The 22,461-nt window shown below is 45.2% G+C and overlaps 1 protein-coding gene across 2 annotated transcripts in view; it reads left to right on the top strand.

The window, feature by feature from the left end:
* LOC134352813 (transcription initiation factor TFIID subunit 4-like) overlaps window positions 1-22,461 on the top strand; it is a 136,249-nt gene that overhangs the window by 26,988 nt on the left and 86,800 nt on the right. For both annotated transcript variants that reach the window (XM_063060308.1, XM_063060303.1), the window contains exons 7-9: window positions 11,934-12,137; window positions 14,208-14,343; window positions 15,850-15,967. In XM_063060308.1, coding sequence (XP_062916378.1) covers window positions 11,934-12,137; window positions 14,208-14,343; window positions 15,850-15,967 — 458 coding nt within the window. The remainder of the gene's footprint in view (window positions 1-11,933; window positions 12,138-14,207; window positions 14,344-15,849; window positions 15,968-22,461) is intronic.

The raw sequence follows: 22,461 nt of genomic DNA, 5'->3' as shown, positions 1-22,461 counted from the left end.
TTTATTGAATATTTTTTTCTTGTCATTATTCCCTGAACAATACAGTATAACAACTATTTACATTGTATTCGGTATTATAAGTAATCTAGAGATGATTTAAATTATACCGGAGGATATGCGTAGGTCCAGAGCTCCGCTGTGTCCTAAAGTCCACCGCACTGGGACAGGTTAAGTAAGGGACTTGAGCATACGTGTTTTTTGGTATCTGCGGGGGGTCCTGGAACCAATAAGGAGGGATTCTGAAATTCAAAAAATTCTGAATTCCGAAATGTAACTGGCCCCAAGGATTTTGGATAAAGGATTGTGGACCTGTACTTCAGTGCCTATTCAGAACCACTAGAGAGCACTAGTGGCATCTACTGAGAACAGTGGTGCAAATCCAGTTCTGTAGTATGGTATTGATGAGTACTGATTTATTTAAAGTGCTGGGTGATGTTGAGACTCAGACTAGTTTATTTCCCTGGTGTAAATGCAAGTTAAAGTATTTGAATGCAGTACATGAGTGATTTTAATTTTAAATAAAAATGTATTGTAGCATTTGTGTATCAAATGTGCCTCAAGAGAGACAGTTTAATTCTTGTTGCTGATCACGGTGTTAATGGGGGGGAGGGGGGGGAGTTCCAGGATTCGGACCCAGTAGTGACTGGTTATTGGTAATTCATTTAATGTTGTTGCGTGTAATGAGATATAGCGAAAAGCTTTGTTTTGCATGCCATCTGTACAGATCATTTCACAACATCATTTAAGTCATTTGGATAGATACATAGAGGGGAGAGGCTAGGAGTGTTTTGGGCTGAATGTGGGCAACTGGAACTAGCAGGGAGAATGATTTTGGATCTCCCCCTCCCCCCTCCCACTTTCAAATCTCTTACTAGCTCTTCTTTCAGTTAGTCCTGATGAAGGGTCTCAGCCGAAACATCGACTGTACCTCTTCCTAGAGATGCTGCCTGGCCTGCTGTGTTCACCAGCAACTTTGATGTGTTTTGCTTGAATTTCCAGCATCTGCAGAATTCCTCGTGTTTTCAGGGAGAATGCTGACAGCATGTATCTGTTGGGCCAAAGGGCCTGTCTCCATGTTGTATTACTCTATATTCTTATGTTTGAGCCAAAATACAAGCTGACACTGCAACAGGATTTGACGGAATATTCTGGTATCTGCTCTGAAATGGAAGGATTTTGTTGCATCTTGAAGAATGGAGTTAGTGTGCCATTCCAGGCCACATTATCAATGTAAAACATCACTCGTGAATGAAGTCAGGAATCTTGGATATACCAGGTAAAAGGTAAAACTTGCCACTATAGTGAGAATTTGAGGTGAACAACATAGATAAATTCTTTGAAAAGCATGATTAAGACCATAAGTAAGAATCAGCAAATGCATGTAGAGTTGGTAAATGCATGACCCAGGAATCTTGGGAAACTGGAAAATGATGTACCTTACAGATCCTCGCTGGCACCTTTGTCGTATATAAATGATTAGATGAAAATATCTGTGGTCTGAAGTAAATTTGCTGATGCAACAATGATTTGTGGAGTTGTAGACAACATAGAAGGTTGTCTAAGGTTACTGAAACTCATAGATCAGTTGGAAAATTGGGCAGAGTAATGGTAGATGGACATTATTCTAAACGTGAGGTATTGCATTTTGGGTTCTCTAAAATTACAAAATGTACACAGTAAATAACGAAATCATCAGAAATGTTGATGCACAGAGGAAACTTAGGGTGCAAGTACATAGTCAAGTCAAGTCACTTTTTATTGTCATTTCGACCATTACTGCTGGTACAGTACACAGTAAAAACGAGACTACGTCTTTCAGGACCATGGTGTTACATGAACAATACAAAAACTACACTGAACTACGTAAAACAACACAAAACTACACTAGATTACAGACCTACCCAGGACTGCATAAAGTGCACAAAACAGTGCAGGCATTACAATAAATAATAAACAAGACAATATGCACAGTAAAGGGCAGTAGGTTGGTGTCAATCCAGGCTCTGGGTATTGAAGAGTCTGATGGCTTGGGGGAAGAAACTGTTAGATAGTCTGGTCGTGAGAGACCAAATACTTTGGTGCCTTTTTCCAGATGGCAGGAGGGAGAAGAGTTTGTATGAGGGGTGCGTGGGGTCCTTCATAATGCCGTTTGCTTTACGGATGCAGCATGTGGTGTAAATGTCTGTAATGGCGGGAAGAGAGACCCCGACGATTTTCTCAGCTGACCTCACTATCCGCTGCAGGGTCTTGCGATCCAAGATGGTGCAATTTCCAAACCAGGTAGTGTTGCAGCTGCTCAGGATGCTCTCAATACAACGTCTAGAATGTGGTGAGGATGGGGGGTGGGAGATGGACTTTTCTCAGCCTTCGCAGAAAGTAGAGACACTGCTGGGCTTTCTTTGCTATGGAGCTGGTGTTGAGGGACCAGGTGAGATTCTCTGCCAGGTGAACACCAAAAAATTTGGTGCTCCATGACATGGGTAGATAAGCGAGTGTAGGTGTTCAGTTTGATTGCCTTCATAGGCTGAGGCTTTGAGTGCAAGAAATGGGACATCATATGGTGTGACCACACTTGGAATATTGTGTTCAGTTCTGGTCACCATACTATAAAAAGGATGTGGTGGCACCAGGAGTCAGAAGGGATTGAACCGGGTGTTGCCTGGAAAGAAAGACTAGTTACAAGGAAAGATTGGTCTCACCAGAGTGCAGACACTGAGGGAATGACCTTGTAGAGGTTTATTTTTTTTAAAAATTAGGGGCTTAGATGGGGTAGGCAGACATTATTTCTCCCAGGGTACAGTATTTTAAAACTATAATGCATACGTTTGAGGTCAGAGGGGAAAAATTGAAAGGGACCAAGTTTTTTCTAGACAGGGTGATGGTTATATGGAATGAGTGGTCAAAGGAAGTGGCAAAGACAAGTGCAACTATAATGATTGAAGGGTTTTTGGGCATATACTTAGGGAAGGAATTGGGATTTGGTCCAAAATGCAGGAAAATGGGGTAGGTGTCACAGTCAGCTTTGGTGAGTCGAGCTGAAGGGCCCTTTTCCATGTCGTATTACTCTGACACTTATCCCTTTACATTTATATCCTCCTGATAGGAAAACATTACTTGCACTCAGTATTAATTTTGGAAAACAGTTAAATCTTCTTGCTGAACCTCTGTAGTCATCAGATTTGTTTCATTGAGATGAACACATCACCGTCTAATCACTCAGTTCCTTAAGTTTATGCAAACCCTTTTACTTTGATTTCCATTCCTTTGAATGTATTAGATTTCAGTTGACTTCATTCATTTGTAGTTGGCATTCCAAAGTAATTGTTTGACCATTTTTACTTGGCTGCAACATTAATCACCTCAAAGCTTCAGTAGTCATTGAAGTGTGCTGCCCTGCTCACAAGACTTTCAGTGATCTGAAGAGCATTTGTGGTGTAATAAGTACTCAGCACAGCTGGAGAGAGATTTGTTCTTTTTTGTCTGTTGACTATTTGAAGGATGTTATCAGGAATGTGCTGCCTGAAAGGGTAATGAACACATCTTTAATAGAAGCTTCAAAAGACTTGAATATAGTGTTGATCTGGGGAGGGAACTATTGATTAGCAATTGGGCAATAGCAGGAAAGATCGTTCAAGAAACTGGAGGCACAATGAAATCAAGTCCTATTTGAAGGATCTTGCAAAATAGTAATTCAGAACAGTAATGTTTCTCGAGCTTTTGTTTTCTTTTAATAAGACCATAGCTGCCTGGATTATAGCCTTGTTTATGCAAATTTAGCATTCTCTACCTCTTACCTCTCAATTTCTTGTTTATCAAGAATTTATCCACTTCTGCCTCAAAAAAAAATTTGAAGATCGCTTTTGATTTCCTTTGAGGAGATTTCCATGGACTTGCAACCATTAGAGAGAATCAGATTTATTATTACTTACCTCATCATTATTATTATGTGCTGTGTTATATGACGTGGCTGATCATGGTCTTGTGACTGTAATTGTTCTTGGCAAATTTTCTGCAGAAATAGTTTGCCATTGCCTTCTGGGCGGTGTCTTTACCAGACAGGTAATGCCAGCAATTATCAATACACTTCAGAGATTTTCTGCCTGGCATCAGTGATCACATAATGAAGATTTGTGAAAGGCACGTGACCCTGATCGGGGGGGGGGGGGGGGAGGTAAGTAGGTGCTACTCCTTACTGAAGGGTGACCTGCAGGCTAGTGGAGAGAAAGATAGCCTTGTACCTCCTTTGGTGACGATGTATCACCACCCAAATTACTGACATATAATGTGAAATTTATTGTCTTGCAGCAGCAGTATGTTGCAGAGATGTATTTATAAATTACAAAAATAATGAGTTGTGCAATAAAAAGGAATCATGAGATAGTGTTCATAGACTTCAGAAATCTAATAGCACAGTAGAAAAAGCTGTTCATAAAACTTATTTACTTCATTTCTTAGATGGTCAGTTCTTTATTTAAACAGTAACAACAGTGGATAAGATTCTGCAACCTCTCTACAAAGGTAACTTGCTCATTTCAGCTACTGATCTAGTATTTCTTTTAATAGGCATCTGTTAGTCTCGTAACACCATGGATTTGCTCCTTGGAAGGTTTTTCCAGGGCGCAGGCCTGGGCAAGGTTGTATGGAAGACTGGCAGTTGCCCACGCTGCAAGTCTCCCCTCTCCACGCCACCAATGTTGTCCAAGGGAAGGGCATTAGGACCCATACAGCTTGGCACCGGTGTCGTCGCAGAGCAAAGTGTGGTTAGGTGCCTTGCTCAAGGACACAACACGCTGCCTCAGCCAAGGCTCGAATTAGCGACCTTCAGATCACTAAACGAATGCCTTAACCACTTGGCCACATGCCAACACATAGTGATCACTGATCTAGTAAACCTTGCCCAAACTGCACACAGTGAATGAATGGTATTTATAGTACTATAGATGTGGCCTCACTAATTCTCCATAAAACTGGTATTATCTTCTACTGTATTTAGTTCTTGTCTCGTTAAATAATAACACTTGTAACTGGGCAAGACACGGTAGAATAGTGGTTAGCATAATACTGTTACAGTTCCAGCAGCCTCAGTTCAATTCTGCCACTGTCTAAAGAGTTTGTGCATCCTCTCCATGACCTGAGTAATTGAATCACGCCTGTTCCTTTACTCAGAATGCTACAATCACTTGCTATTTGGCTAATTTGCTTTCTTTTGTGCCAAAAAGGACAATTTTGCCTTTTACCTTCCAATAGAGCATTTTCCAGATCTCGTCTCATTCACTTAATGTACTTCAGCAGTCTCTTTATTCGTATTTGTAACTTACTACCTCTATTTGTGTCATTAGCAAATTTAACATCTGTACATCTAACATCTTTCATCCAAGTGTTTTTATAAACTATGAAGTAATAATCAAGGCTCAATACTGATTGCTGTGTTACACACTGATTGTAACTTTTGCCAAACAGAAAAAGACACATTTCTGCATGTTGTTTCCTGTTAACCAACTAATCATTTCTCCAGCCTAAAATGTCATGTCCTGAAACATAGTATTTCATTTACCGTATCATCTATTTGCACTTTATCAAAGGACTTTTTTTTAAAAAGGCTGAGTATTGCACCTACATATTGCAGCTAGAATAAATTTCATTCAGGTCAGACTTGGAATATTGTGTGCTCTTCTGGCTACTCCACAGCAAGACGTGGAGGCTTGGGAGGACATACCAGGATGCTGCTTGGATTAGAGAACATGAGCTGTAAGGAGAGGTTGGGCATCCTTTGGTTGGTTTTTCTGTAGTATTGGAGTATCAGGTGCTGGAGAAGACCCGATAGAAAGGTTAGGCAGTCAGAATTATTTTCACCCCCAGAGTAGATATTTCAAGTATGAGGACATGTTCTTAAGGTGTATACGGGAAACCTTTAAGGGAGATGTGCAAGACAAGCTTTAATTTGGAGTGGTAGCTGTCTGGATCAGGCTGCAAGTATAGTGGTGGAAGCAAATATGATAATGGGCTTTAAGAGGCTGCTAGATAGGCACATGAATATGCAGGGAATGGAGAGATATGGATTGTAACACCATCACTGGGCTTGTGTACAAACTTGACTTGATAGCAAACTCTGCTAACAGTGGTGAGAAGCCCACCTTTCTTAAACAATATACGTCTCGGGTCGGTATGATTTGTGTTCAATCAAACAGGAAAGTTGTGAATACTGGCCAGACACAATTATCAGTTGGCAAGAAATAACAGATAGTACACAGCATACAATTATAAAGAAAGTGTATTTACTAATTTCAGCTTTATCAACAGTTATTAAAAGAAAAAAAGAGTCCATTACAGTTAAACCAATCTAAATGTGCACATGCATTGGAGCTTGTATTTTCCAAAAGCTAAGTATTGTGGCGACCCACTTTCTGGCACCCACGAACCGGCTCACAACAGTGCGCGCAGGCAGAGAGGCCGGCCCCATAAAGGGCGCCAGGCCATCTTCAGCAGGGGGAAAATCCCGCGCGTGGAAAGGGTCTGGGAATATGCATTCCCCACAGCAGTCCCGCCCCAGGGAGGGCGGGAACGGGAAAGCTTTAAAGCAGGCCGCGAAGTTTGAATAAATCTCTTTCATCGCAACTCCAACTCACCGACTCCATGTGATTATTCTAGCGCTGTGGGTAGCACACCGCTACATTTGGTGACCCGGACAGCCCAAACGATATTTGGGCCAGAGATGACCGACGCCACATCTGTTCATGCAGTTTCATTACAACTGCCAAGCTTTTGGCTGCTGAGACTCCGTCTGTGGTTGGAACAAGCAGAAGCACAATTCCACATTCGGCAGATAACCCCAGAGTCCACTTGCTACTACTACGTGCTGAGCTCTCAACCAAGAGACTGCTGCACAAGTTGAGGAGTTTATACAGTCGCCCCCGGAGAACGGCAAATACACAGCATTCAAAGCCCTGCTCATAAGGACTTTTGGATTCTCACGGCGTGAACGAGCACGCCGCTTAATGCACCTGGACAGGCTGCCATCGGCATTAATGAACGAAATGCTGGCCCTGGCTGAAGGACACAAGCCCTGCCTCATGTTTGAGCAGGCGTTCCTAGAGCGACTGCCCAAGGACATACGCCTGCTGCTGTCCGACACAGATTTCAGCGACCCCCGGGAGGTGGCGGCCCGAGCAGATGTGTTGTGGAATGCCAAGAAGGAGAGAGGGGCGTCCGTCGCACAGATCACCAAGCCACGTGCCCAACAACAGACCAGACCAGGCCCGGCAGCAGAGCCCAACAAACAATGGTGCTTCTACCACCAGCGGTGGGGCACAAAGGCCCGCCGCTGTAGACCACCCTACAAATTCCCGGGAAACGCCAAGGCCCAGCCGCCGCCGATCGCTATGGCGGCTGGCCATTAGGACAGCCTCCTGTACGCCTGGGACAAGCAGTCGGGACGCCGATTTTTGGTCGACACCGGAGCGGAGATCAGCGTTTTACCTCCAATGAGTTGCGACACCCGGACCCACCCTGAGGGCCGCAAATGGCAGCACAATACGAACCTACGGCACCTGCACGGTGCGGCTACGGTTCAGCTCCAGCCGGTTCACGTGGGACTTCACACTGGCCGCCGTGGCCCAACCATTCCCGGGGGCGGATTTTCTGCGAGCTCACAGCCTACTGGTCAACCTGCAAGGGAAACGACTAGTCCACGCCAAGACTTTTCAAACGTTCTCCTTGGGTGAAGCGAAGTTGCCAGCCCCACACTTGGACTCCATCACGCTGTCCAACGATGAATTCACCAGGGTCCTGGCGGATTTCCCATCAGTACTGACACCGCATTTCACGGCAGCCATGCCCAGACATGGAATACAGCACCACATCTCGACCCAGGGACCACCCCTCCACGCCCGTGCTCGAAGGCTTCCCCCAGACAAGCTCCGACTGGCGAAGGAGGAGTTCAAGAAGATGGAGGAATTGGGGATCATACGACGGTCCGACAGCCCATGGGCCTCCCCCCTGCACATGGTGCCCAAGGCAACGGGGGGCTGGCGACCATGTGGTGACTACCACAGACTGAACGAGGCTACAACTCCAGACCGCTACCCTGTGCCGCACATTCAAGACTTCACACCAAACCTACACAGCGCAAGGATCTTTTCCAAGTTAGACTTTGTCCGGGGATACCATCAAATCCCGGTACATCCGGACGACATCCCCAAAACAGCACTTATCACCCCGTTCGGACTTTTCGAGTTCCTCCGAATGCCGTTTGGTCTAAATAATGCCGCACAGACTTTCCAGCGGCTAATGGACGCGGTGGGACGCGACCTGGATTTTGCATTCATCTATTTGGACGACGTCTTCATAGCCAGCAGTAGTCGGCAGGAGCATCTGTCCCACCTCCGCCAGCTCTACTCCCGCCTGAGCGAATTCGGCCTTACAATCAACCCAGCCAAATGCCAGTTCGGACTCGATACCATCGACTTCCTGGGCCACAGGATTACTAAAGACAGGGCAACCCCGCTGCCCGCCAAGGTAGACGCAGTCCGCAACTTCCCCCGACCCAACACAATCAAAGGCCTGCAGGAATTCGTGGGCATGGTGAATTTCTACCACCGTTTCCTCCCCTCTGCAGCCCGAACAATGTGCCCCCTGTTCACTCTAATGTCGGGTAAGGGCAAGGACATTACCTGGGACGAAGAGGCCGCAACTGCTTTCGTTAAAACCAAAGAAGCCTTGGCAAACGCCGCGATGCTAGTGCACCCCAGAACGGACGTTCCTACTGCCCTCACGGTGGACGCATCCAACACAGCAGTCGGTGGAGTGCTGGAACAACTCATCGAGGGTCGCTGGCAACCCCTGGCGTTCTTCAGCGAACATCTACGACCACCTGAACTCAAATACAGTGCTTTTGACCGGGAGCTATTGGCACTATACCTGGCAATCTGGCATTTCAGGTACTACTTAGAAGGTAGGCCCTTCACTGCATTCACAGACCACAAATCACTTACCTTTGCGTTCATGAAGGTGTCCGAGCCCTGGTCGTCCCACCAGCAGCGACATCTGTCCTACATCTCTGAGTACACGACGGACATCCGGCATGTCTCTGGAAAGGACAACGTCGTGGCGGACGCACTATCCAGACCTACCATACAGGCCCTGTCCCAGGGGGTGGACTATGCAGCGCTGGCAGAGGCACAGCAGGCAGACGCTGAGATCCCCAGTTACAGGACTGCAGTCTCCGGTTTACAGCTTCAAGACCTCCCCGTAGGCCCAGGTGAGAGGACCCTACAATGTGACGTAGCTACCGGCCAACCCCGCCCCGTCGTCCCAGCAGCCTGGCGCCGGCGGGTTTTCGAGTCCATTCACAACTTAGCGCACCCCTCCATCAGGACAACTGTCCGGCTGGTCTCCAATAGGTTCGTGTGGCATGGACTGCGTAAACAGGTCAGTGAATGGGCCAAAACGTGTATGCAGTGCCAAACGGCCAAGGTGCAGTGGCATACCAAGGCTCCGCCGCAGCGGTTCGAACCCACCCGCCAGAGGTTCGACCACATTCATGTGGATATCGTGGGGCCCCTGCCAGTGTCGCGAAGAGCGCGGTATCTTCTAACTATGATAGACCGGTTCACCAGATGGCCAGAGGCAGTCCCGCTCAGCGACACCACCTCCGAATCCTGCGCCCGAGCACTGATCGCAACCTGGGTAGCCCACTTCGGGGTACCGGCCCACATTACCTCCGACAGGGGCGCCCAGTTCACCTCCAGCCTGTGGTTGGCTATGGCCAGCCTTTTAGGATCGCAGCTACACCACACAACTGCCTACCACCCACAGTCGAACGGACTAGTGGAGCGCTTCCACCGTCACCTGAAATCGGCTCTCATGGCCCGCCTGGAGGGGCCTAACTGGGTGGACGAACTTCCCTGGGTTCTGTTCAGAATCCGCACGGCACCCAAAGAGGATCTGCACACCTCGTTGGCCAAGTTGGTGTACGGCGCACCCCTGGTAGTCCCAGGAGAGTTCATACCCGCCCCAAGGGGGCAAGAGGAAGAACCCACAGCAGTCCTGGACAGACTACGGAGAGGCTCGGTAACCTGGCCTCCATCCCCACTTCACAGCACAGACAGAGTACGACCTGTGTACCCAAAGACCTGCAGAACTGTAAGTTCCTTTTTGTACCACGGGGCGGACACTGGGCACCACTACAGTGGCCCTACAAGGGGCTGTTTAAGGTGATCAGGAACAACGGGTCCACGTTCGTGCTGGACATTGGGGGGAGAGAGGAGGTTTTCACGGTGGACCGACTCAAACCGGCCCATGTGGACTTGGCGCAGCCAGTCCAGGCTCAGGCACCGCGGCGCAGGGGCAGACCTCCCAAACAGAGGCCGATCCAGACTGTGGACATTGGGGGAGGTATCGCCGGTTCTGGGGGGCGGGGTTATGTGGTGACCCACTTTCTGGCACCCACGAACCGGCTCACAACAGCGCGTGCAGGCAGAGAGGCCGGCCCCAAAAAAGGGCGCCAGGCCATCTTCACCAGCAGGGGGAAAGTCCCGCGTGCAGAAAGGGTCTGGGAATAAAATATGCATTCCCCACAGCAGTCCTGCCCCAGGGAGGGCGGGAACGGGAAGGCTTTAAAGCAGGCCGTGGTTTGAATAAATCTCTTTCATCGCAACTCCAACTCACGGACTCCGTGTGGTTATTCTAGCGCTGTGTGTAGCACACCGCTACAGTATGACCATTACTCACAGCACTGAATTCTCACCAATCATTAGTAGAACTTCCTACTCCGTGGTCTTGTGAAGCACTGCTTGCAATTGTATCTTCCCATTAGATCAAATCATTTGGCCGTCTCACCTGATCTTCTCCTCTCTCCATCTCCTGCCAAAAAAGACCACAAACCCCACTCACAAATCTCTCTCTACCCAGCTCCCTCTAGAACGTTCTTCCAATTCCATCATCCTGATTGGCTGACACAACACTCCTGAGTCAAACATCATAGCCCTTTATCTTAGCCGAAAACAAAACATTCTACCAGTAGGATTCACTGCTTTTACAGAAAACTACTAAATGAAATGTGTTACAACATTAGCAATAAAAATCTTAACCAGGGCATTAATCAGCAAAATAGTTTCAGCTGAATTCGGTACCATATTTATCACAGACATTATGGGGTGTTCTTTGTACATACACTACCCCTTTATTCATAATAGATATTACTTCAAAGACTTTCAATAAATTGGATAAAGATACAAATTACACCCACTGGTGTAGCAAAACTTAGAAATACTGAACAGATTGGACAACATCCCTGGAAAAAAATAAAATTTAACTGGTCAAATGTACTGAACGACTTTTGTTCACTCATTCTAAAGCTGAAAACTGAATAACTGAAGTTGGTGTGTCAACTTAATCTCTGCTGCTTAATCTTGCAGCTAGCAGAGACTTTACAGTTTCAATTTATTTTGAGTTAAGTGGAAACGATCTTTGTCAAAAGGCTTCATGCTTACTTATTCATATACTGGTTGTGAATACCTTGCAAAGCAGGCAATTGCTGCCCATCCTAAACTGTCTTGAGATAGTAGCTTTCTGCCAGTACCTTACCTACTATTGTGGTTTGCATGATGGAAGAGCTCTGGCTGTGCTCTGCCTTTTTGTTGCATCTGGCTGAACCACTTCAACCAGCCCAGTGCATAAAGAGAGCATATTTCCTTCCCTGAAGCTCCATCGATGAACCAGATGGGATTTCTGATAATCTCATAGTTGCATAGTCACATCCTTGTTTTTTTTTAATTACGTTTCAGATTTACTTAATTAACTGAATTTAAAGGATATAAATTTGTTTATGTGGATCATTAGTCCGGACCTCAATTAGTGGTTTAGAAGCTATTTACACCAGTTTGGAAACTTCAACCAGTAATCTCAATATCTTGTGTGAACTTTTCATTCCACAGCGAAGTTTACCTGCCTTACGCAAGCTAATGCCAAACTCCCAGGCCTTCATTCAGCAGTGCCTACAGAAACCTGAAACTCCAGCTACCACGCTTGCAGCTGCATCTGGAGTATCCAAGCCTCCTCACCCAGAGCAGGCTACAAGGACAGTCACAGCAGCTAGTACTGCACAGCAGGCTAAGCCCCTGCAGGCCAGGGCCCAGATGGTAAGAACTTCCCACACCACTGTTGCAAATAACTCCACAAGGAATTGTTGGCAATGTTATTTATAAAGCACTGTTATTAAGCACGATAATACGTGACCGAAATCTCATACCTTTCAAGGTAATTGACTGAAGAAGTGAGGAGAAGGCAGTTTTAATACATGACCTGGAATGCTTTGCCTAAAGGCCAATTGAAGAGAATGTGATACATGGAGAGGACTAACAAGGAAGAGTACAGCTAGTTGGCTTCAAAGAGCAATCATCAAATTACATTTAGATTAGACATGATATTTGTGGTGAAACTGGCTTGAAGGTCCAATTGGTTGACACCAGCTCTTAATGTGTGCATTCATATCGTAGGCCAAAAGGACTCCGTTATTCTTCTTTGGAAAATGGTGTTGGCTAGGTCAGTGTTTAAGATAAAAGCACAGATAATCGACCAGGATGGTTTGACCTCCTTGCAGCTGCTGCACATTTGATGAGGCAAACCTTTCATGTCTGGTCTACTTTTTTGCTTGGCCTCCACATTAGTTTGAAGTGGAATATTCCAGGTATAGTCTCGTGACTGCTATATAAACACTGTAAGAAATCTATGCAAATGCCCCTGCCTTCAAAGTAGTAGTTCACTTCCAGCTTTTAAAGTTCTTAACTTTTTGTACAGGAGCAACTTGTTGGCTATTTTAATAGACATTTAAGGACCAACCATGTTTAAATATGGGTCTGAAAGTGCTTATAGGCAAATACATGGTAAATAAGTCAGATTTGATATACTTCCCTGACAGATGCAAGTGAATCAGATAGCTTCTAATAACAGGCTAATTTGAAGGTCACGGTAACAATGGTAAAGGATTGAGATCTGAATGTAATAGTCCCATTATGGTATCTGGGGAGCTTAAATTCATTCATAGAATAAAATGGGAACTCAAAAGTTTATAATAGTATAGGTGATAAGCAACCTATCAGAATTTTTGTAAAACTTTTGAAACACTCTGGTTCCGTCGAATCACGGTTCCTCTCTGGGTCGAATCCTACGACCTCTTCTCTCCGATGTCTTCTCTCTTCATCCCCTTAACAAAAGCCCCAAGCCCAACTTTAGTGTCCCTCACCAGAGAAACCTCCCCTTAATTCAACCGTCCTAATTGGATGGCACACAATTCTGCTATCTCTTATCTTCAACAGTAACCCAGACAAGCAGCTTGCACTGATCACCACAAAATCAAATACAGAATAGCATAACAGTCAAAAAAATGAACCAGGGCATTACATTTATCTCATTAATGCCCTTAGAATTCATTTGCCTGGGCTCATGTCTAAGGCTACATTGTTGTATTTGACTCCTATCTGACTTGAAATGACCAAGGTAAGGTACCTGATGATAACAAGTTAATACTGATTTCCACCCTCATAAAAAGGTGGTCGCACCTTGAAGAAGTTCAGCAACTGAGTCATCTCAAATACAATTGGGGATGGCCATAAAATGGTTTCTTTTGATATCCCAATATTAGCTAAATTATAATTATTCTATAATTAATTAACTGATCTTAATGCTGGATTATTTCACTGAATACTGATTCGCTCGCACAGTGTTAGGTGCCTGATGTATGCTGCCAGGAGAGGTTGTGGAAATGGATCCAATGGCAACATTCAAGGCATTTAGACAGATAAATGAACAAGCAGTGAATAGAGGAACCATATGTAGGCAGATATAACTAGATTAGATTGGCACCATGGTTGGCACAGATGGTATGCCTGATTGTGCTTTATGTCACTGCAGTGTCGAATTTAAACTCGGTCTCGGATATTAGTCTAGGCTGTTAAGTGTTGTACCCCTAGAATAGTCTGCTGAGTATATTCTATTGATCATCAATTTGGATCTGTATTTTTACTCTTAGTACTGGGCAGAATTAAATGTAATTACGTTATGCAACAGGAATAGTGTGAATGTCTGTTGATTAAGAAGAAAAATAATTGGAGATAAAAAATTTCCTATATAGAAGCCAGAGTTTCAAACATAGTCTTGTCATTCTTCAGAACACATTGCACTTGCTTCACCCTGATTTGATTCATTTTCAGGTAGTCCAACAGTCTGGAGCACTTGCCAAAATACAGGAAAGCATACTGCCAAGGACACAAACAGCGACATTGCAAAGACCTCTAAACCACATCACTGTGCCTGTATCGCAGATACAGATCAAAACAGTTCCAGGAGGTACGATGTATGCAGTTGTTTAGTAATAATTTAACCAAATCACGATGTGTGCCTGATGGTGATGTCAGAGATCAAGTTGTTCTCTTGAGGCTTTCTGCCTGCTACATTTTATACTGATAGCTGTTTGTGCAAGTTTCTAAAACCTAACTGTGTGGAGTCACAGTGAAGTGAAATGAAATTGTGATTGGATGCAGCATATTACCTGGGTCCTTTTTTATTCTAAACTGTGCTTCGATATTGTTTTAGTGTCCAGTATTAACTCTCAACTTACTGACCTAAGGTTAGTAAGTTGTAGGCATGCTTTGTTGGTGCCAGTAACATGGCAACACTTGTGGACTGCCCCAGCACATACTTAGAGTATGTTGGTCGCTGATGCAAACAACACATTTCACTGCAAACAACAGGAATTCTGCAGATGCTGGAAATTCAAGCAACATACATCAAAGTTGCTGGTGAACGCAGTAGGCCAAGCAGCCTCTATAGGAAGAGGCGCAGTCGACGTTTCAGGCCGAGACCCTTCGTCAGGACTAACTGAAGGAAGAGTGAGTAAGGGATTTGAAAGCTGGAGGGGGAGGGGGAGATGCAAAATGATAGGAGAAGACAGGAGGGGGAGGGATAGAGCCGAGAGCTGGACAGGTGATAGGCAAAAGGGGATACGAGAGGATCATGGGACAGGAGGTCCGGGAAGAAAGACAAGGGGGGGGACCCAGAGGATGGGCAAGGGGTATATTCAGAGGGACAGAGGGAGAAAAAGGAGAGTGAGAGAAAGAATGTGTGCATAAAAATGAGTAACAGATGGGGTACGAGGGGGAGGTGGGGCCTTAGCGGAAGTTAGAGAAGTCAATGTTGATGTTCTTCAAGACTGATGGCATGCACACATTCTTTCTCTCACTCTCCTTTTTCTCCCTCTGTCCCTCTGAATATACCTCTTGCCCATCCTCTGGGTCACCCCCCCCCCCCGTCTTTCTTCCCGGACCTCCTGTCCCATGATCCTCTCGTATCCCCTTTTGCCTATCACCTGTCCAGCTCTCGGCTCTATCCCTCCCCCTCCTGTCTTCTCCTATCATTTTGCATCTCCCCCTCCCCCTCCAGCTTTCAAATCCCTTACTCACTCTTCCTTCGGTTAGTCCTGACGAAGGGTCTCGGCCTGAAACGTCGACTGCACCTCTTCCTATAGATGCTGCTTGGCCTGCTGCGTTCACCAGCAACTTTGATGTATGTTGCTAACACATTTCACTGTATGTTTTAATGTACATATGATGAAACTAATCTAATTTTGTTTGCTAAAATCCTCTGAGGAGAATCTACTAGTCAATTTAGTGTAATTGCTCCTCGGTTTGTGGGCTGTCCCATGTGGCCAGCAGTTGTTGCTATTACCACTGGCTGCATTTCTGTTATGTGTTTTCTGTATGACCAGAATAAATGCTGTCCATGATGTGCTTTGTTGGTATTAATGTCGTTTGAATGGACTGGGGTTTAAAAGAAAACTTTGCTTTCTTCATTCAGCTCCTGTGACTTCAGTGGTAAAAGTCCCAGCTGTACAAGGAAATGGGAATTCAACCGTTCTTGTACATGCCTCAACTGATGAAAAATTCAAACGGGAGGTCACAGGGGCGACTTTCAGGTAAAAGCTGTTACCACAACTGCTGCAAAAATGATCTCTGTATGGAATCATGTATCTTTTTGATTTAATTTCTGATTTGTAACTCACATTTCTGATTTTACTCACTTGAATAAACGTCAGTACAGATGGCATTAAAACATGGTCACCCTAGACCAGGGGTTTCCAACCCCTACTATTAACCAAGGGGTCCATGGACCTCAGGTTGGAAACCACTGCTGTAGACTGAGCAGAAGCAAGGCATGAGCAACCTTTGAGAACCCAGTGAAAATGATGCATTGCAGTCCTGTAAGCCATTTCCTTTTCCTTTTCCATGTCGAGCTTCTTGTCATTAGCACGGGTACATGTATGCACTGGTCCAGTGAACACCTCAGTTGCAGCAGCATCACAGGTACATAGTATTAGTTGGTAAATTGGTTTATTATTGTCACGTCTATAGAAGTGCAGTGAAAAACGTGTCTTGAGTACTGATCATACAGATCAATTTATAACCTTGGTGTATTGACGTAGTACAAGAGAAGACGATAAGAGTGTAGAATACTGTGACACAGTTACAGAGCAAGTGCAGTTCAGGCGGTCAATAAGGTGCAAGGTCATGATGAGGTAGATTTGAGGTCGAGAGCATCTTGTCATGCAGTAGTCTTATATTAATGAGATAGAAGCTGTGTTTGAGTATGGTTTGATATTATGCTTTTGTATTTTCTGCCCATTGGGAGTGGAGAAAAGAGAGAATGTCGTTGTGGGTGGGGTTTTTGATCATGCTGGCTGCTTGATTGAGGAATGAGAAGTGTTGTCAGAGTCCATGGAAGTGAGACTTGGTTTTGTGATATACTGAGCTATGTCCACAACTCTACTGTTTCTTGCAGCCATGATGCATCCAGATAACATGCTTTCTGAGCTGCATTATTTAAAAAAAAAACGGTGAAGGTCAAAGGAGACGTACCCAGTTGCTTTAGCCTCCTGAGGAAATGAATGTCTTGCTGAGTTTTCCAGGTTGTGGCACTACGTAGAGCCAATGCAAACAGAAGAAAAGCTAATTATACAAGAAAGAACACCGTTAGTCCATTGTGGAGAAAAGTGGTCACAGTGTTGCTAAACTGAGGTAGTATATGTTGGATGTTGCATGTTGGATCAGGAATTGAATGGTTGAAGCTGTTCTTGAATATGGTGCAGGATTCCAGTCTTCTGTATCTCCTGCTTATGATGATGACTACAACAAGTTTTACCAGGTAGACTTGGCAACACACACAAAGTGCTGGGGGAGCTCAGCAGGCCAGGCAGCATGTACGGAGGGGAATAAACAGTCAATGTTTCGGGCCGAGACTCTTCATCAAGACTGAAAAAGAAGTGGGAAGAAGCCAGAATAAAAAGGTGGGGAGAGTGGAAGGTGTACAAGCTGGCAGGTGAGGGAGAAAGTAGGTAGGTGGGTGGGAGAGGGGGATAGTGAGAGGCTGTGAGGTGATAAGTGGGAAAGGTCAAAGGCTGAAGAAGGAATCTAATAGGAATGGAGAGTGGACCTTAGGAGAAAGAGAAGGAAGAGGAACACCAGAAAGAGGTGATAGGCAGATGAGGAGAAGAGAATGGGTAAGAGGGGAACCAGAATGAGGAATAAAAAGATTGAAGGGGAGGGGGGAGAAATTACTGGAAGTTAGAGAAATCGATGTTCCTACTGTCAGGTTGGAGGCTATCTGGAAGGAATAAGACTAAGTTGAATTGGCTCGACAAGAAGAAAATGGCAGTTTGACCATGTAATCAATGGAACCTCCAGTCTTAGTTGTTCCTGTATTGATTTTATGACCTTATTTGCTTATTCAAGAGCTGGAAAGCAATGAAATGTATGTGAAGACCAAACTGTTTTTGTAATTAATTTGCATTACCAGTAATACTCATAATCCCAGTATCTAATCCTCTTCACTGGGAAGGTGAAGTATTCTCAAGTTGAAATACTGTAGTCCTTGAGGTGCACGTGCTCCCATGTTGCCATAGTGTAGCAAGTTGCTATCTTTTAACCTGGCTGTAGTAATACAGTGGTTGTATTCCTAAGTCTGGGCAGTGTCTGAACTGGAACTAGGAGGAAATAACAGGCAGGAGAGTCAGTGGGTGAAGTTTACTTGGATTTTCAGAAAGCCTTGGACAAGTTGCACACATGAGACTGATTAACAAGATAAGAGACCATGGTATTACCGGAAAGATACTAGCATGGATTGAAGAGCGACTGACTGGCAGGAGTTAAAGCACAGAAATAAAGGGCGCCTTTTCTGATTGGCTGCTGGTGACTTCTTTTCAGTTATATGTGAATGATTTGGAGGAGACAGTTGAGGCTTTGTGGCCAAATTTGTGGGCAACACAAAGATAGGTGGAGAGGCAGGTGGTGTTCAGGAATCAGAGTGTCTGCAGAAGAACTTGGATTCATTGTGAGAATCGGCAAGGAAGTGGCAGATGGAATACAATGTAAGGAAACAAATGGTCATGTACTTCAGTGGAAGGAATAAAAGTGTAAACTATTTACTAAAAATTAAAAATTAGAGGTGCAAAGGGACCTGAATGTTAGCATTCATTTCAAGAGGTCTGGAATACAAGGATGTAATGCTGCGGCTTAAAGCATTGGTCAAACTGCACTTGGGAGTATTGTGAGCAGTGTTGGGCCCTTAATCTGAGAGAGGCTGGCATGGGAGCGGATCCGAGGAGCTTCATGAGAATGAATAGGTTAACGTATGATCTTTTTCTGGCTCTGGGTCTGTACTTGCTGGAGTTTAGAGGATTGAATGGGAATCTGATTGAAACCGATTGAGTATTGAATGGTCTGGATAGTGTGGAATGATACATCAAATGCTGCTGTAACAGTCGGTAGTTGAGAAAGCAACACACACAAAATGCTGGAGGAGCCTAGTCCCAGGGAGAGTGCATATTCTCAATGCAGAGGACAAGGGGCAGAACCCATACTCATGATGTTGTCAGTGGTTCTTACAAACTACACCACTGTAAGCAAACAACAGGAATTCTGCAGATGCTGGAAATTCAAGCAACACACATCAAAGTTGCTGGTGAACGCAGCAGGCCAGGCAGCATCTCTAGGAAGAGGTGCAGTCGACGTTTCAGGCCGAGACCCTTCGTCAGGACTAACTGAGTAAGGGATCCCTTACTCACTCTTCCTTCAATTAGTCCTGACGAAGGGTCTCGGTCTGAAACGTCGACTGCACCTCTTACTAGAGATGCTGCCTGGCCTGCTGCGTTCACCAGCAACTTTGATGTGTGTTGCCACTGTAAGCAGCACATTTACAGCTGTCATTTATATGAGCAGTAGTCACTTCCGCAGACCACTAGTAAAACTTCGAGTGTGACTATCTCCAAGTTTTACAAATTGAATTCTAAAACACATCACTGACCATCATTGTTAACTTAGTAACGATATCCATGCGAACTAAGAATTCTGTCAATAATTGTTCAGTTGTTTCAAACTTTGAAAAATACTTTGTGATATCGCATATAGTGAAATTCAAAGAGGCTTACAATGAACGAAATAGAATAGTCACAGAAAGACTCCGTATGGAAAGGGCATTTCCCTTCACTGTCCTATTACTGATGCAAGAAAAAATTTGTATCCAAACCGCCTAAGAAAGAATTGTAATAATGACCAGAAGAATTCTTGGGTAGGACACTTGACAGAGCTGTCCTGCTCTTGTTTGAATCCAAGTGACACACAAAATGCTGGAGGAACTCAGCAGGCCAAGCAGCATCTCGGGGAAAAAAAGTACAGTCAACGTTTCAGGCTGAGATCCTTTGACAGGACTGGAGGGAAAAAAAGATGAGTAGGTTTAAAAGTTGTTGCGGGGGAGAGAGAAACACAAGGTGATAGGTGAAACTAAGAGGGGGAAGGATGATGTAATAAGCTGGTAGGTTGATTGGTGAAAGAGATACAGGGGGGAGTCTAATAGGAGAGGACAGAAAGCCATGGAAGAAAGCAAAAGGGGGGAGGAGCACCAGAGGGAGGAGATGGGAAGTGGAATTAAAATGAGTGACCACTGGGAGATCCTGCTTCTGGCAGATGGAGCATAGGTGCTCAGCAAAGTGGTCTCCTGATCTATGTTGTGTCTCTGATGTACAGGAGGTCACACTGGGAGCACCAGGCACAGTATATGACCCCAGCAGACTCACAGGTGAAGTGTCGCCTCACCTGGAAGAACTATTTGGGGCTCTGAATGGTAGTGAGAGAGGAGATTTAGGGGCAGGTGTGGCACTTGGTCCACTTTGCAAGGAAAAGTGCCAGGAGGGAGATCAGTGGGGAGGGATGAATGGATAGGGGAGTCACGTAGGGAGCGATCCCTGCAGAAAGTAGGGGGAGAGGAAAGATGTCCTTCGTGGTGGGAACATTGACTTCTCTAACTGCCGCTAATGCCCCACCTCCCCCTCGTACCCCATCCGTTATTTATTTTTATACACACATTCTTTCTCTCACTCTGCTTTTTCTCCCTCTGTCCCTCTGACTATACCCTTTGCCCATCCTCTGGTTCTCCCCCCCCCCCCCCGTCTTTCTCCCCGGACCTCCTGTCCCATGATCCTCTCATATCCCCTTTGCCAATCACCTGTCCAGCTCTTGGCTCCATCCCTCCCCCTCCTGTCTTCTCCTATCATTTTGGATCTCCCCCTCCCCCTCTCACTTTCAAATCTCTTACTAACTCTTCCTTCAGTTAGTCCTGACGAAGGGTCTCGGCCTGAAACGTCGACTGTACCTCTTCCTAGAGATGCTGCCTGGCCTGCTGCATTCACCAGCAACTTTGATGTGTGTTGGTGGGATCCTGTTGGAAATGTCGGAAGTTCCGGAGAATTTAGTGCTGGATGTGAGGCTGATTGCAAGATTCTTTTAACAGTGGGACAAAAGCTGTCCTTAAGCCTGCTTTACAGGCTTTTGTATCGTCTACCAAATGGTGGGGAGAGAAGGGAGAATGTCTGGGGTGAGTGAAGTCATTGATAATGCTGGCTGCTTTCATGAGACATTAGGAAGTGTAAACATTTGGTAGAGGGGCAACTGGTTTCTGTGATGTGTTGAACTACATAACAACTGCTGTTTCTTGCCATCTTGGGCAGAGCAATTGCTATACCAAGCTGTGATGCATCTGTGTGTGTTTGTGTCTGTGATTACTATGGTGCATCTACATTTTTAAAAATGTAGAATGTAAATTTATTATCACCATATACAACCCTGAGATTCATTTCCTGCAGGCACACACAATAAACTCAGGAAACAGAATACTATCAATGAAAGACGGTACCCAACAGGACAGACAAACAACCAATGTGCGAAAGACAACAAACTGCAAATACAAAAGAAGGGGAAGGAAATATAATAAATAACGAGGACATGAGATGAGTCCTGAACGTGAGTCCATAGGCTGAGGGAACAGTTCAGTGATGGGACAAGTGAAGCTATCCCCTCTGGTACAAGAGCTTGATGGTTAAGGGGTAATAACTGTCCTGAACCTGATGCTGAGGGTCATAAGACTCCTGTACCGCCTTCCTAATTTCAACCGCGAAAAGAGAGCATGTCCTGGGTGGTGGGGATCCCTGAAGATGGATGTTGCTTTCCAGCAACAGCACACCGTGTACATGTACACGGTGGTGGGGAGGGCTTTACCTGTGATTGGGCCGTATCCACGACTTTTTGTAGGATTTTCTGAGCAGCGGTGTTTCCATACCAGCTGATGCAACCAGTCGATATACTCTCACTACTCATCTATAGAAGTTTGTCAAAGTTTTATGCCAAATCGTCACAAACTTCTAAGGAAGTAGAGGCACTGCTGTGCTTTCTTCATAATTGCATCCATGTTGGGCCCAGGACAGATCCTCCGAAATGACAACAATTTGGCGTCAACAGTGACATGCTGAACTTCCTTAGACTTCTGGTGAAGCAGAGTTGGTGTACTTGGCTATATAGTCTGTGGTTGGACCAAGGCAAACTGATGTTTACTTATAGGAACCTGAAGCTCTCGACCATCTCCGCCTCAACATCATTGATACATATAGTATCGTGTGCATGACCCACCTTTCTAAACTCTATGACCAGCAGTTTTGTTTTTCTGATGTTAAAGGAAAGGTTATTGCCTTGACAGGATGCCATTAGACTCTCTATTTCCCTTGTGTACTCCATTTCATTGTTATTTGAAATCTGGCCCACCATAGTGGTTTCACCTGTGTTCTTGTAGCTGAAATTAGTGTAGAATCTGGCCAGCAGTCGTGAGTGTAGGGAGTAAAGTAAGCTGATAAGGACGCAGCTTTGCAGGGCATCAGTGTTGAAGATAATTGTGGTGGACATGTGCTTTTTATCGCTGCTGATTGTAGGCTGTCGGATAGAAAGTCAAGGATTTTAGTTGCATATGGGATGCCAAGTCCAACTTCTAGGAGATCGGAGATGGAATTGCAGACAGAGCTGCACCAACTCAATCAGTCTGATATTGCCTTTACTATTCAGATGATCCAGAGATGTAGGGCAAGAGAGATGG

Source organism: Mobula hypostoma, chromosome 1, assembly GCF_963921235.1.
Source record: "Mobula hypostoma chromosome 1, sMobHyp1.1, whole genome shotgun sequence".
Taxonomy (NCBI): Eukaryota; Metazoa; Chordata; class Chondrichthyes; order Myliobatiformes; family Myliobatidae; genus Mobula; species Mobula hypostoma.
This window is presented reverse-complemented; position numbering and strand designations above follow the sequence as displayed.